The sequence below is a fragment of the Antedon bifida genome, chromosome 2 (assembly GCF_963402885.1).
Source record: "Antedon bifida chromosome 2, ecAntBifi1.1, whole genome shotgun sequence".
In the NCBI taxonomy this organism is placed as follows: Eukaryota; Metazoa; Echinodermata; class Crinoidea; order Comatulida; family Antedonidae; genus Antedon; species Antedon bifida.
This window is the reverse complement of record NC_136227.1, coordinates 8,922,744-8,937,365: the sequence shown is the minus strand read 5'-3', so window position 1 is coordinate 8,937,365 and position 14,622 is coordinate 8,922,744. Positions and strand designations below refer to the sequence as shown.

The 14,622-nt window shown below is 32.5% G+C and overlaps 2 protein-coding genes across 3 annotated transcripts; one reads left to right on the top strand and one right to left on the bottom strand.

Moving 5' to 3' along the window:
* Positions 1-57: 57 nt before the first annotated feature.
* LOC144836174 (fibrinogen-like protein A) lies at positions 58-2,605 on the bottom strand. Of its 2 annotated transcripts, none has more exons than XM_078691402.1 (5): positions 2,446-2,605; positions 1,841-2,083; positions 1,479-1,591; positions 937-1,201; positions 58-493 (listed from the first exon to the last, which is right to left on the bottom strand). In XM_078691402.1, exons 1-5 carry the CDS (start codon positions 2,519-2,521, stop codon positions 270-272), a joined length of 921 nt encoding a protein of 306 aa, XP_078547528.1. In that variant the 5' UTR covers positions 2,522-2,605; the 3' UTR covers positions 58-269. The 2 variants fall into 2 exon arrangements, with proteins under 2 accessions (XP_078547528.1, XP_078547527.1); XM_078691401.1 differs by having other exon boundaries at positions 1,479-1,598; positions 1,845-2,083.
* Positions 2,606-7,170: 4,565 nt separating this feature from the next.
* Positions 7,171-14,359, top strand: LOC144835410 (sialin-like). Its single transcript, XM_078690495.1, has 8 exons — positions 7,171-7,380; positions 8,565-8,625; positions 8,841-8,999; positions 10,118-10,245; positions 11,208-11,357; positions 12,240-12,372; positions 12,788-13,029; positions 13,627-14,359. The coding sequence occupies exons 1-8, from the start codon at positions 7,171-7,173 to the stop codon at positions 13,795-13,797; spliced, it is 1,254 nt and encodes a 417-aa protein (XP_078546621.1). The 3' UTR covers positions 13,798-14,359.
* The last annotated feature ends 263 nt before the right edge of the window (positions 14,360-14,622 follow it).

Genomic DNA, 14,622 nt, shown 5'->3' with positions numbered 1-14,622 from the left:
AATTAGAAGAAAGCTTAAGCAAAATATATCGATGTATTTAATTCAAGTGAGCCAGCTACCAACTGATATACATACAATTATTAATATTACTAAGTAAAATTTCAATCCATTCATACGGTTATAAACACAAAATAAACACATGCATTTAATTTCTTTTATCATGTTCTGTGAGTATTTAGTGACATGAGTTTACAACGCTTATTCATGCTATAATTTCATGATAAGACAAGAGAAGGGAGAATAACTGTGTTTATGTTTCTATTTTTCTACTAGTTACGCTTTATTTTCATTTCTGACCATCTCAGATTTTCCCTCGTGTTACTTTGGGTGTAGCACTGAAATGAAAATCCATACTTTCCATTTAAATGACATTTGTAACAACTGACATACCACCAGGCGCCTTCATGTTCTTCAGCACAATTATGATGTATATTGTCGTTATCTACATCACGTGTCGTAAAACCATGCCCTCGATGATGTATCATCACATCAACTGTTTAGGAAAGAAATGAATAACGACATTTTCTAAAAACATTCATTTTATTTTTAATGTTGGTTAACGTCGTCATCGTAGCAGTAGTGGTGGTAGCGGTAGCGGTAGCGGCAACGGTAGCGGCAGCAGCACCAGCAGTAACAGTAACAGTAGTAGTGTATTTCATGATCTAACATGATTGTTGACAAGCATAATCACATTCTGATATGTTTTGGCTTTAATGTCATAGTCAAATATTTAAGAGCATTGGAATCTTTAAAGTCCATTCCAGTCTATGTCTTAGTTGGTAACACGAGTATTATTGACATTATAGTCAGGAGAAACAGTCCTTTAGATGTTTAACGCTTTATTATTTGATGAAAATTCTTTTAAAACCTGTTTTCCACTAAGTTATAAAAAAAAACTGACACTTTCAACCACGACATGCTTGTCTCTACACTTACCCGTGTTGCCGTTTACTTTATCGCCGACTTCCAAAGTGTAGTCATCACCTTCATTACTGATGCTGAAGGTGTCGTATACTGTATAGTATGCTTCACCAGAAACCGTTTTCATATCAATTCGAAGGTTGTACTTTCCAGATGACGTCATCTCATGTATATTGTCATTTCCCAGCCAGAACTCACCGCACACATTTCCAAAACCATTTTTATATTCTTCCCAATACCGATAAAAATTCAGTGAACCATCCTCACGCCGCTGAAAAACCTAGAATACAGTGTACATAGTATTTAAAAAAACCATAGGGCTCCTTTGTATGCAATTGTTTTAACGTGTAATAATTTGTTTTAGTACACGTAACCTACAGCTGTTTAGATAAGTCCTACAAATAAAAATAAGATATTGAATATTGATTGTCTGCTTTAAAAAAAAATAGTTTTTACATGTATAGCCAAATCTAGATGCTAGGCCTGCATAACAATGACTATATACATGCCCTTTTATTAGGCCTACGTAAACAAAATCTATAAAAATGTAGATTTACCGTCCATCCTCCTTCGTCTGTATCCATATCACAGTACACAAGCAATGCGTTTCTACCAGTCTTGGCAATTGGGTATAATCCGCTTCCACCGCTTCCCAAAATATCCTGGCAATCTTTCACCTAGTAAATAAGCAAGAATATCAACAACATAACAGTGATCTATAAAATCTTATTCCAATTAATAATGAGAGAGAAGGCATAATTCAATGTATATTGATGATGATCCAATTAAAGCATCGTCGATTATGTTTGTTGCACTATCAGCAACCATGGAGGAAATATATATTTCCTCTATGCAACAACCTTTACAAATCAAGTTTTACAACAAAACATTTGTATTCATGTTATAACACCAGAAATACGTACTGCTGGCCGTAATGTATACGCCCGGTGACTGCTTGTTTTTTCCAATCCCAAACGCCCAGATAATTCACATGATTTTGATGTGATGTCATAGCGAAATGATTGGCAGTCAGGAGTAAGACTCAGACACAACAGAGAACATCGAGTTGCACTTCTTGTTCTAGTAGTAGAAAATACCGAATCGTTTGATTTCAACAAATTCCGTTGGTTCTCAAAAATTGCAGATCGCATACAGGATTTACCTAATAAATAGGAAGTGTATATGAAAAAAAGAAATGCGTATAGAAATAAACTAATACTATAACTAACTGGATAAAGAAGCATGACCTATAGGTACTTAATTTCTTGTAGTTTCGTATGAATCTTTAAACTGTCTTTTAATAATTTTATAAACAGAGAAAAGCAAAAATGTTTATTCCCATTAATCTGGTATGCAAATGTTGTGGACTAAATTACATCTAAAAAATAATAACTATTATATCATTATTTGTTCACAAATTACGTGGTCACATCGCATTTAATTGGCCACCACGGCGCTTATTTGTTAATTTCACGGAGGAAGTCTTGACATAAATATTTTAAGAACAAAAGTGTTTCATCCTACCTGATGTCATTGAGATATTGCAGTGAAATACAAAGGTACCAAAGATCACAGTGAAGCTGTACAATATGTAAAACATTTTGACATGGCACTCACTCTTCTAAACCTGACTAACATTACCGCGAGACAACGTTGTTGTCTCTCGCACGATCACCTACCCTTCTGTAATTGCGTAATGTCCCTATAAAACACAATGCTTATCATCGGCAAATAAACAATATTCGTAGTTTCTATTTCAAGAAAATATTTAGGTATGGTTTATAAAAATACATGAAAAACGATTATTATAAGTACACGCGTCATATTTATAATAATAATAATAATAAAAACGGCTTTATAAAAATCAATTGAATTTGCTAGTCAAGTCAAGTATCATTTATTATCATTTGTTTTAAGAAAAAACATAGAAATTATGTTATTATGTTAGTAAAAACACAACTCAAAGTTTAATATCTCAATCTAATCAATATACGGATTGTTATCATTTACTTGTTTAAGAAAAAACATAGAAATTATGTTATTATGTTAGTAAAAACACAACTCAAAGTTTAATATCTCAATCTAATCAATATACGGATTGTTATCATTTACTTGTTCAGTTTACTGGTGTGTTATGATTAGATACTGTAATAGCGTACAATATCTAACAATAACAGAAATCACAAGATGTCACACTATCTACCATGTCCATAAATTGCGGGAGTATCAATCTATGCTGCGATGATGTTTTCCAAAACTTTTAATAAGAATGATGTTGTGCTGATTTTATTGTATGTATCTAACGTACACGGTGCGTGTCTAAATGCTGTGTGTGATTTAGGCTAATTTCACTACAAGCATGTGTATGCGAGTTTGGTGTAAAGGTTATGTAACCAGCCTTTCAACTAATAATAGTTACAGTTGACTAACAGGAACGCATAAACAAACAGGTGAATTTGAAAAGAAATAGGTTTTTAAAACTACTCGTATCAAAAATCCTGTACATCAAATTATGTTTTAAAATTATAAATCACAAATTATAACTCTTGCTTCTTGTACAAAAATGTATGTATTTTCATTCTGGTAAAGATCTTGCTTTTTTAGTAATCCTGCTAACAAACTAACAAACAAACAAACAAACACACGCGATCCACTACATATACCTCCTCGGCGGAGGTAAACTACAATAGTCTACGGACAGAAAATATATTTTAATAATATTAATAAATATTAATTGTTGGGGTCCATGGTATAAATATTTAGTCCATGGGCTGGAAGGGGTTACCGTGCACCCCAGTAGATTTTACACAATGGTACCAATATAATCTAATTGATTCTTGGGTTGTTAGGATAAATGTTACCCCCTACCCCAAAAATATTTGAAGATAGAACACTGATGATCATTACAGACGACGCAAGTACATACAATGCATCCCTATATTTTTCTTGTTAACACATTTTTGTACTTTATATGCCCGTGGAAAGAAAATGATACCAAAGAAGTTTAACTGTGGAGGAAGGGTCGGGGGCGGGGGCACGGTAACCCCTTCCAGCCAATGGACTAATTGTGGTAAAACAAAGTACACCTTTCTAAAGGACTTCACAACGGTACACGGCAGAAATGCATCAAAAAGAATAGATTAACTACCTTTCAATTTATGAATTTTGTGGAATAATAATTACAATATTTCAAATATAAAAATTACATTTCAGGAATATTCTTAAATAAATAAATTCAAAGCCGTCAGAAAATAAACTTTATGTGGTCCGATTCTATGAAATAAAAACAACTTCTTTGTCGATGAATCCTCGACGCATACATGCCAATAGATCGATCAGACTGCGCATACGATTTATACCTTGAATATTTTTTTAATTATTTACGATATTACCATTGATTCGCAAATTCCTCCTATATTTCTTAAGGTGAAGAATGCTTTATACTTTTTCTTTATTTTGTCATGTCACCGCTGCGTCGGTTTTGTTTTCATTTTATTGTTTACCATATTTATACTAAATACAAAAAAATCCTCCTATAGAGGGCCGCGTCAATTGAAATGGAAAGATATTTATTTGGTTACAGTGATTTATCATTACTAGCATTATTGTTCTGTTGCAAGTCCTTCAACTTAGTTGTAACACAATTAATACAGGTAGGTCCGGTTTATTCAGAAACAAAATTGGTTTATTATAAGTTTTAATAACTGCATTATTTTATTACTGTGTTATTTTTGCAATTTAGATATTAGACATTATTTCATGGGTGTCTTGAAAACTAAGATCTAGAAAACTAAGACCTAACATATCTTAGTTTTCTAGATCTAGAAAACTAAGATATCTTAGGTCTTAGTTTTCTAGATATTAGTTTTCTAGACACCCCCAATTGAACCAAATTGAAGGGGAATTGTAAGTAACACTCGTTTCTTTTTTATGTATTTAAGTGGATTAACTGGATAATATGAAGAGGTTTCTTGTAGCTGGTATGTATAACACTATTCACAGGCCTATTCAAATTAGTATTTAACAGGGTTCTAATGAAATACAATTGGTGGTTTCACTACAGACCTAGAGACTCTAGTAATAAATAGGTCAATAATGATAATAATTGTTATATTATGATAATGGAATTGAAAGCTTTAGACGTAGTGTTTCTGAACCTCTCACATCAACTATTGCTGCCGACTTTTCTTATAATAATTCAATAATACTGATGTTATAATAACATACCTTCATAGTGAGCTGTAGAGTCGTGTTGCACTAAAAATAAAGTATTGTGTATATATACTTTTGTAAAGAACGTCACACAGTTAATAAGATTTGTTGTAGGCCTATGCCTCTATTGATAGACAAAGATATTAAAAGTTATGCTCGGCAAACCTTTTTGAAAAGGTTGGCTTGACATGAATCTCTAAATAGTCCATCACCATTGAGTCAGTGATGCGTAGGTTTTGATAAAAAGGGGTTGATATATAAGATATGTCTCATAGCCCTACACGGAGGATTTGAAACTAAATTCTTCCTTCTCCGTGGTACAGTAAGTTACATGTTAATTTTTGACTTTTCTGGAAACATTTATTATGTATTACAATAATAAATTGTAATGATCGGTCCTAATATATAAATTGGAGTTTTGTTATTTCAAATTAATTAGTATTAGTAGATTGGTGCACTATGTACTTCAACGTGATTATGGCCTATTTATTATATGAAATTGTTTACTAAGATAATAATTAGTCCTGTCTACACTATCAAACTAGTTTTAGAAAAAAAGTATGACGTGGCCAAATATGGTAGTGATATGACATGATGGACGCATTACATTTTGTGGTCACACATAGAGTTTAATAGTGTAGACAAAGCTTTATACAGCATATTTTGACATTTGTTTGACCAAAACCATACAACTGGATTATATAGAAATCAAATTATGACTCGTGATTTATTAGAACAAAAAATCTCTCAATATGTACTTCAACATGATTATGGCCTTCCATAGGTATGTGTGCCGTAATAACGTTCTTTCTATACTGCACAAGAATCAACATGAGTATTGCGATGCCTAGCTATGGTACGCCGCCAAGAAAACACAACAAACTGTAGCAGTAATGATGATCAATTATATTTGAATACATTACAAATGTATACTCAGAGGAGTAAAACATGTTTTGAACAATTAGGGACCTAAAGCAACAATAATAAAAATGTAAAGCTCTGTTTATACTATCAAACTAGTTTGACAAAAAATCAACTTTGATGTACCCAAATATAGCAGTGGTACGACTTCATCGTATCCATATATGAACACCTCACATTTGTTTGTCACATAAAGTAGACAGATCTTAAATTAGCAGAATTACTTAAAGATGTATTGTCCCCGCAAAAAATGAAGATTAATTAAATCAGACTTTGAATATGTTAAGTTAATCACTTCCATAGAAAAAAAAATGTTTTCACCTATAAATTGACAAAATATATGGTTAAATTCAACCAAAAACCCACTGGCTGGCAGCCAATTTGGCAATTTTTGCTTTAATTACAGTTTTTTCAGGTAAATACATTTTTTTTTCGATCCAATTTTTGGTCAAAGTGGATAACTATTATGTTTCATTAAAATGGCATATTCAAAAAAAATTTGAATTTGAAATATTTTTTCAGGGGGACAATACATCTTTAAGTAATTATAAGTATCATAACTTAATGACGAAATTGTATTATTGTTCATGACGTCACTGAGATCCAAAACATATTAAGCACTTTCTTGATAAACTGAAGTCTGTGAACTGAGAAATTCAAGGAGTGTAGACAGGCAACATACACTTGTCCAACAGTGGCAGATTCGGAGTCTACAAACAAATGTTTACCAGTCTCTATAACTGTTTGGTGAAGTTCTTTAAACTACCGTTCCTGTCATTTTGTTTAACTACAGAATCACATCAACTACAAAACTGCTTTGATTGTTCACAAACATCAGAAAATAGTTTGCCGAGAAGCTACATGGCTTAACGTCTACAGAACTCGTTGTCTGCAGTTTATACTGTCAAACTTTAGAAAAGTTTTCTTGCTAAACTGAAAGTTAACTTAAGTTTACAAAATAAAGTTTGTCATAAAGACTACGAGAACCAAAAAAATAGCCTAAAATAAAACTTATTGCTTTGTTTTTAAATATCTGTAAATAATACAGAAAACATTTTTTTTTAACATAAATGGTACTATGTTTTACTATAGATACCAACATATAATTGGGATGAAATGACTCAGCAAACTGTGCTGAGTGCTTTCTACATTGGTTACATAATCACGCCGATCCCCGGAGGCTGGTTTTCCTGCTGTATAGGCGGTAAAAAAGCCCTGGGAGTAGTGCTACTTTGTGAGTGTATTCTGACAGCGTTGGTTCCAATTGCTGCAGAGGTCAGTATCAATCTACTGATTGCAGTGCGTGTTTTAGACGGAGCAGTACAGGTAGGAATAAGTTGTTTATTTATTTATTTAAAAGCTTATTTATACAGGATAAAAACATATCGGGCATAGATGTAGCACCTGTTTTTTTTTTATATAACAATGAGTTAAAAAATATAAATAAAACACTTTAAAACATACTAATAAAACTGTAAAAATCAATTCAAAATGTCATCATTCCTTCTGTGCTCTGTGTATTGAATTTTTAGCATTTTTCTCCAACACCACATTTCAAATGCCTCTATTCTGTTTATTTCCTCTTTTTTTAATGTCCATGTTTCGCATCCGTATAATGCAACACTCCATACTAATGCTTTAACCACTTTTTTTCTTGTTTCAATACTTGCTTTACTTGTTAAGAATTTCCTGTTTGTTGGGAATTTCCCCTTTGCCATTCCCATTCTCCTTAGAATCTCACTCTTACATCTGCCATCTGTTGTTATTTTTGTTCCCTGGTAGCAAAAACACAAATTCTATACAATATGTCCATCAATTTGATCCAATTAATCCTGTTGAATGCTTTTTCATAATCCACAAAGCATATATACAATTCGTTACCATATTCTGGGGATTTTTCTCCCATCACTCTCAGCACAGCAATCGCATCTCTGGTGCTTCTTCCTTTTACAAAACCAAATTGATCCTTTCCAATATACTCTGCAAGTTTTGATGCCAATCTGTCATTTAATGCCTTAAGTGTTATCTTAGATGTATGCGTTAATTAACCAACAACAACAACCGACAATTAAGCATCAACTTGAAGCAGTGTTTACTTTTTTCTGATGAATAAAATGCATTCTTTTATACTATAAGACTTTGAGAATAGTAAAGAAAACTAAATAGGTTGGGCCTAGTTGCGGGATGTTATATTGTTTGATATGTGCCTACGGCAGACTAGCTCCTTCCGTTAGGTGAAAACCTTTATTTTCTTGCTGTTATTTTGTATGGTTTATACACTTTCACAAACTTTTTAACTACTTCATACACAAACATAGCAAGATTATATACCTAACTCGACAATTGTTTGTAACGTCGTGATGTTTTGACTATAATATGTCAGCACCCTGATTGTTATGCTATGGATTTCTTGAATATTGGTTACTTATTGTATATTCCAGCCTAATTTAATTCGTATTCTGTTCTTAACCTTTGACCCTTTATGGGTACATTTCATTCTTTATATCTAGGGAGTGGCATTTTCTGCTTTCTTCGTTTTATTAGGAAAATGGACAGTTTATGAACAACGGAGTATTATGGTGTCTATACAATGGCAAGTCAACATTTTTATAATATGAGGTTGTTTTGGTTTGAGGTAAATTATTTTATCACATTTCAATACAATTGGTGGCCATATTTAAAATGGCTGCCGAACTCCTTGATGCACGAACAAATGTAACAAATACCTTTTTTTTTATAATTCCCTTTGTCTATTTTACAACATTTTATTTTTTATTTTATGACAGTTTGTCCTGTCCTGTCCTGTCCTGTAGAGGCCATATACAAACGTACACAATATGCTCTCTACACGAACAAGTCTTGGAAGTGGAGTTGTTCTGTCATGAGAAAAAAATCCTGGCGTCTGAAATCTGACATCTTTGATGTTGATTTGAACCCAGGGCAATGTAATTGGTAGCCTAGCATCTATCCACCAAGCTACAATGTTGACTACTGCACATTTACCATAACTTAATCTTTCTCAATTTCTATTTTTACACAGGGGCAACACTTTCAACAATCGTTTCAAGTCATCTGTCCGGTTGGCTTTGCACAGCATATGAACTTGGTGGTTGGCCGGTGTCATTTTATACGTATAGTATGCTAACGTAATTTTGTTTTGTCTGTCGTTTAAGTAATTGTTCATGTTTAGTTCGTTTTACAGTAATAATAGTTTATCTATGGATTGGTGGTTATGATGCTCGGCTACCAATCCAAGGGTTCTGGGTTCAAATCCTGTTATATCATATTCAGGAGCTTTTCTCTTTTTCTTTTTCTATGAGCATCTTGTGTATTATATGTTTGACATGTGAACAGGATTGCCATCTTTAAGAAGGATAGTGAATGAAATAGCTTATGCTTTATCCTTTTGCCTCAATAATAATTACAAATATAAAATAATTTGAATAATAGATATCATATATCATTGTTTGTTTTTTTCAAAATTGTATTTTTGTAACTGGTACACAGACACCAAAAGCAATAAAACAAAACAAAAGAATCGTTATACGCATAATTGCATTTTATAAAAATACATAAACAGGGTAATACTAAACAGACAAGCATTCATTAAAATAGATATACAATGTATAACTCAAACCAAATCTCCATAACAAGCAAATAAAAATAAAAAATTCAGAGATAGGAATAGGATAAAAAAAATTGCAAGCCCTAAATTAAAATAAATCAAAATAACAAAAGTTGAGAATAATAATATCAAACATAAAATTATTCAAACGAATAATTTTTTTCCCTACATGTCTTCCGTGACTTCAATTAGTGAGTCAGGCAAAAACAAATTTGAATTGTGATTTCCATTGACTTTTTGCCACGCTCATATTCGGAGGGTCAATTTGTCAATCAAACTTTGCACCGACCATAATTTGGTCACGAGTTGGTAAAGCGCTAATTGTGCAACATGATTGCGCTAACCATAATATTAACAGTAAAAAAATGCATTATGTATTTACGTTAGATATTTTTATTTTGTTCCTTACAACTTTGTACTATTTCTTGATTATTACAGGCGTGTTCGGGTTAGTAGGATTGGTAGTATGGACAACACTTATTTATGAAACGCCAAATACTGACCCGTTTATTACAAAAAAGGAGTTAGAACTGTTTATGTCATCTGAAGAAAGAACTAATGTTACGGTGTGTTACTGTAATCACCCTAAACGCTATTCGTCATTAGACATTGCGCGTGATGTTGGCCTAGCCTACGTTGTTTTTATAAATCATTTGTTAAATAAAAAAACTTTTCTCTCGGCGGCGGCCAGCCTTCCTCTCTTGCCTTTTCGATTGCGCGTCCATTGCATTTGCCACTCTGTACGTTCTGATCGGTCTTCCTTCTTTTTTTTGGTATTTTAGTATTTCGTTGAGCCTATCTGAGTGCAATCCTCGCTTGTGTGTTTTCGTTTAATCGGAGCATTATGATTATACAATGCCAGCCTTCTTTTCTTTACTTCCTTACTCCACTCATCTATTCTTTTATACAAATCTTTTTATTTTATTTTCTCCGACCACCTAATACCTATTATTCTCTAGAATTGAAACTGTCATTGCCCACAGTTCACTGTTACAGTGTATTATTGAGAATATAAAACAAAATGTTATTATACCAATATGGTAATTAGGCTGTAGGCCGCAGTTGTTTTATTGTTTTATAAAAAAGTGCGTCATTCTAAAGCATTCAATTATGGTGAAAAATATAATTATGACCTTCATAAAATTCGAATTTACATTTTTACTTTTAAATATACGGTTTGCTGCCCTCATTAATTTCTAATATTTTGTTTCCTAAACATTAGCCATATTCCAAATATAATTTAAGGAATCCAAGCTCAATATTTACGAAACTGAGAATTAAATGTTCATTAGTATTGCTGGTCCTAAATGAACCGGCGACAAAGTTTGATTTCGGGGCGGGGAAACACATATTCTTACGCTGTGTAGGTTGAGTTGCATCGCTAGTGGGAACCAAGTCTTAGAGCGTCCAGTACCAAATGTTGTACGTTGGAGAAATGCATTAATATTGAACTACCGAAAAAAACAATCAAAAAATTCAACTTATTTTGAAACTATAAAAAATATAATTGTATATTTTTATATCATAGTATTCATCAGTTCCTTGGAAGGCTATATTCACGTCCTCTGCGGTGTGGGCTATTGTGATTGGCTATGTAGCTTTCGACGCCGCGTGGTACTTCAGTATAACAGAAATACCCATTTTCATCTCATCCATTTTAGGATTTGATGCAAAATCTGTAAGTTTTTTTATAATATTTCATTTAATATTCTTGCTTCTAGTGAACGAGTGAAAATGTCACGCGGTGTTCGGTGTGAAATAGTTTAAACTAATAAAAGAGCATTCTTTCTTCACTCTAAGAATGATTCAAATTAAATTAAAAATGTGGAATGATTTAACAGCTTGAAATGTTCACTCTGTGAACAGTGGAAATCGATAACTAGAGTGAGAGATTATAATACAATAAACAATGGGTTGTGTGTCGTTTTGGAAAGTATAAAGTAATTGACCGATGACTAGATAATTAAAATATTAACTTAACACTTATCCAATGGATGTGCCTTGCAAACGTTGTCAGGTGACACATGACATGTTGGATATGGCCCTACATCACAGTTACAGCAGGAAACTTTAAGGCGTGATTTAACTCTTTACATCAATTTTGATTTAATTACTTGATACTAAACAATCATTCCAACCATGCAAAAAAACCCCAAACCGAAGTAAGGGGATACGACCACGTCGCTAACCAGGGATCGGTCTAATTGAACCCCGGTCAGCAGCAGTTGTGTCTCGGTCATACCGGACTCAGGTGCCTCCTTCCCTACCTACTTAAACTAGATCTAAAACAATCTAGGTGGCATGGAAAATGAGAAAAAAGGGATTAATTATGCTTTTTTGAACAAGTATGTCTTTAGAAACTTCTAAAAAAGAGCTACCGACTGTGCATCTTTAATGCAGTTTGGAAGAGAATTCCAAAACATAGAAGCTGCATAAGATAATTCCAATGACAATATGAGACGGTCTTCACTTTAGCAGGAGCAAGACGATTCTGAGAATTGGAACGAAGACTATTAACCAGATTACATTATTATCATTGTATTTTATTTACTTACTTTAGACTGGTATTCTGACATCAATCCCTGCCATAGCCAGACTTCCAGTTGTTCTGCTTTCTGCTGCCTGTGCTGACTTTATAATTCGCCGTAATATATTGAGCATTTTGAATACAAGAAAACTGTGTGTTATCATTGGTATGATGCTTCAAAATGATATATATATCTTTTATTTTATTGAGGAAATTGATCAAGTTTCTTTCTTTGTTTATTTCTTTCTTTTTTTCTTTCTTTCTTTCGTTCATTCATTCATTTCTTTTATGATGCTTCAATATGATATACTACATTATCGTATATATTTTATTTATTAAGTACATTGACCAAGTTTCTTTCTTTTTTCGTTCTTTCTTTTTTCCCTTTTTTATCTTTCTTTTTTTCTTTATTTCTTTCTTTTTTTCTGTCTACAATCGTATATAACAAAATTGCACTCTTAATGACGTAATAATTTAATGGAGTACTATTATGAATACCATGCAGTATGACTCACAATCAAATCAAATAACAAGACTCTACTCATGTGTCTTAATCAATTGTATGTTTATCTTTTATTTAGATCTTGGAGTTGCTGCAGTTTGTTTCTTTATCATTTCCCAAGTTGGTGAATCCCTAGTAGCATTTATGGTTCTAATCTCAATTATCTTTTGTGCGCTTGGATTCAATCCACCCGGTTTAAATACCAACTCATTGGACATATCTTCAAAATATGCTGGAATAATTGTTGGAATTGCAACAACGTTTTCAAGTATTGGTGCATTCATCGTTCCTGTTATTCTTGGTAAACTAACAGAAAACAATGTAAGTTTTTCAATATTTGAACAAATTGTAGATAGACAACGATTAAACCAGAACCGTGTGTGACAAATTGTTACGTTTTGTAGGCCTAATTAGAATTTTGTAATGGTCAAATTTCAAATAAATCTTAATTACATTATGTGTGCCATATATAACAGCCAATACCGTATTCGTTCGTAGTATCAAGCATTCAACTTTTACTTGGTTAATATTTTGTTATGTACATTTGTTTAATTTCATCTTTTTAACATGTTTGTATGCCTGTTGCTATGGATGTATACACACGCGATTTTTATTTTCGCATTTCTTTTTATTCATTTTGAATAAAGTTTTTACTTATTTGAACATATTTAAAAAAAAATGTTATTGCTTTAAAAGTTTATACTAATACAATATTAGTATTGTTGCTATCATGTCTATCGACAATAAAGAAAATAATTTATAACATATCCCATGGGATGAAAGTTACTGCTAGAAGACGCGATACTGCATGTTGTTTATTGTTGTTAGACTTGATACCGCTTGTGTATCGGGTGCATATAAAAGGCTTATTTGTAAATGGATTTTTTAAAATTGAGATTATAATCTATTTCTTTTCAGAATACATTTAAACAATGGTCGTTTATTTTTATAATTAATGCGGGCATACTGCTATTTGGAATGATGTTTTTTCTTAAATTTGCCAAAGGAGAGGAGCAAGATTGGTCGAAAGAAGGCACAGAACAAGAACAAGAACAAAAAGAGACAACATACTTAATCAAATCAGAATAGTATTATTAGTATTAATCGAATCACACAATAGTTTCGTAGTGAAGAAGTAGTGTTGTGCTTAAACTTCAAACCCCCAAGGTTCAGGTTTCAATCCTAGTCTAGTCCAATTTGACTCCGGGGTCACACAGCATATTAGCTCAATAGTAGAGCAGTTAATGACATGAGCTGTGCATTTTATTACCAAAGCATGAAACTTGGCACAAAGTTTCTTTGATGTATATAGATTCAAAATATCGTGGGGTGCCAAGTGTCCAACGTCCGGTATGGCGGCCATCTTGATTTCAAAATGGCCACCATAAAATCAAAAAATGTTCATATCTTGGCAACTATACACATTAGAGACTTAATTCTGGTATCAAATTGTTCACAAACTATATATTTCTATTTGCTCTAGTGAAAAGTTTCGTCCAAAAATGACCGGAAATGACGTTTCTTACAGTTTGACCTTTGACCTCGTATTTGTATATCTCTGTAACTACTGGTCATTTTCAATCGATTTTGGTTTCATTTTGTTCAGAATAAATACATTTATATTTGTAGTAATGGAACATTTTCACATAAAATGACCGAAAATACAATTTATGACCTTTGACATTTATTTATTGATTTTTAATTATGTGAATATACTGTATGTGGTTTTTGTTGGTCTTAAATGCACCTAATTTTGAACTTTTTCCTGATAGGCGTAATTATATTAAATGATTAATGGACTTAAATTGTATATAGTACATAAAATTGGTAAACATTGTGCTTGGTGGTACCATTAGTTCAACGATGTTGGCACCTTCTGATTCGCTAAAAGTTTTATTAGTTTGACAGAGGAAA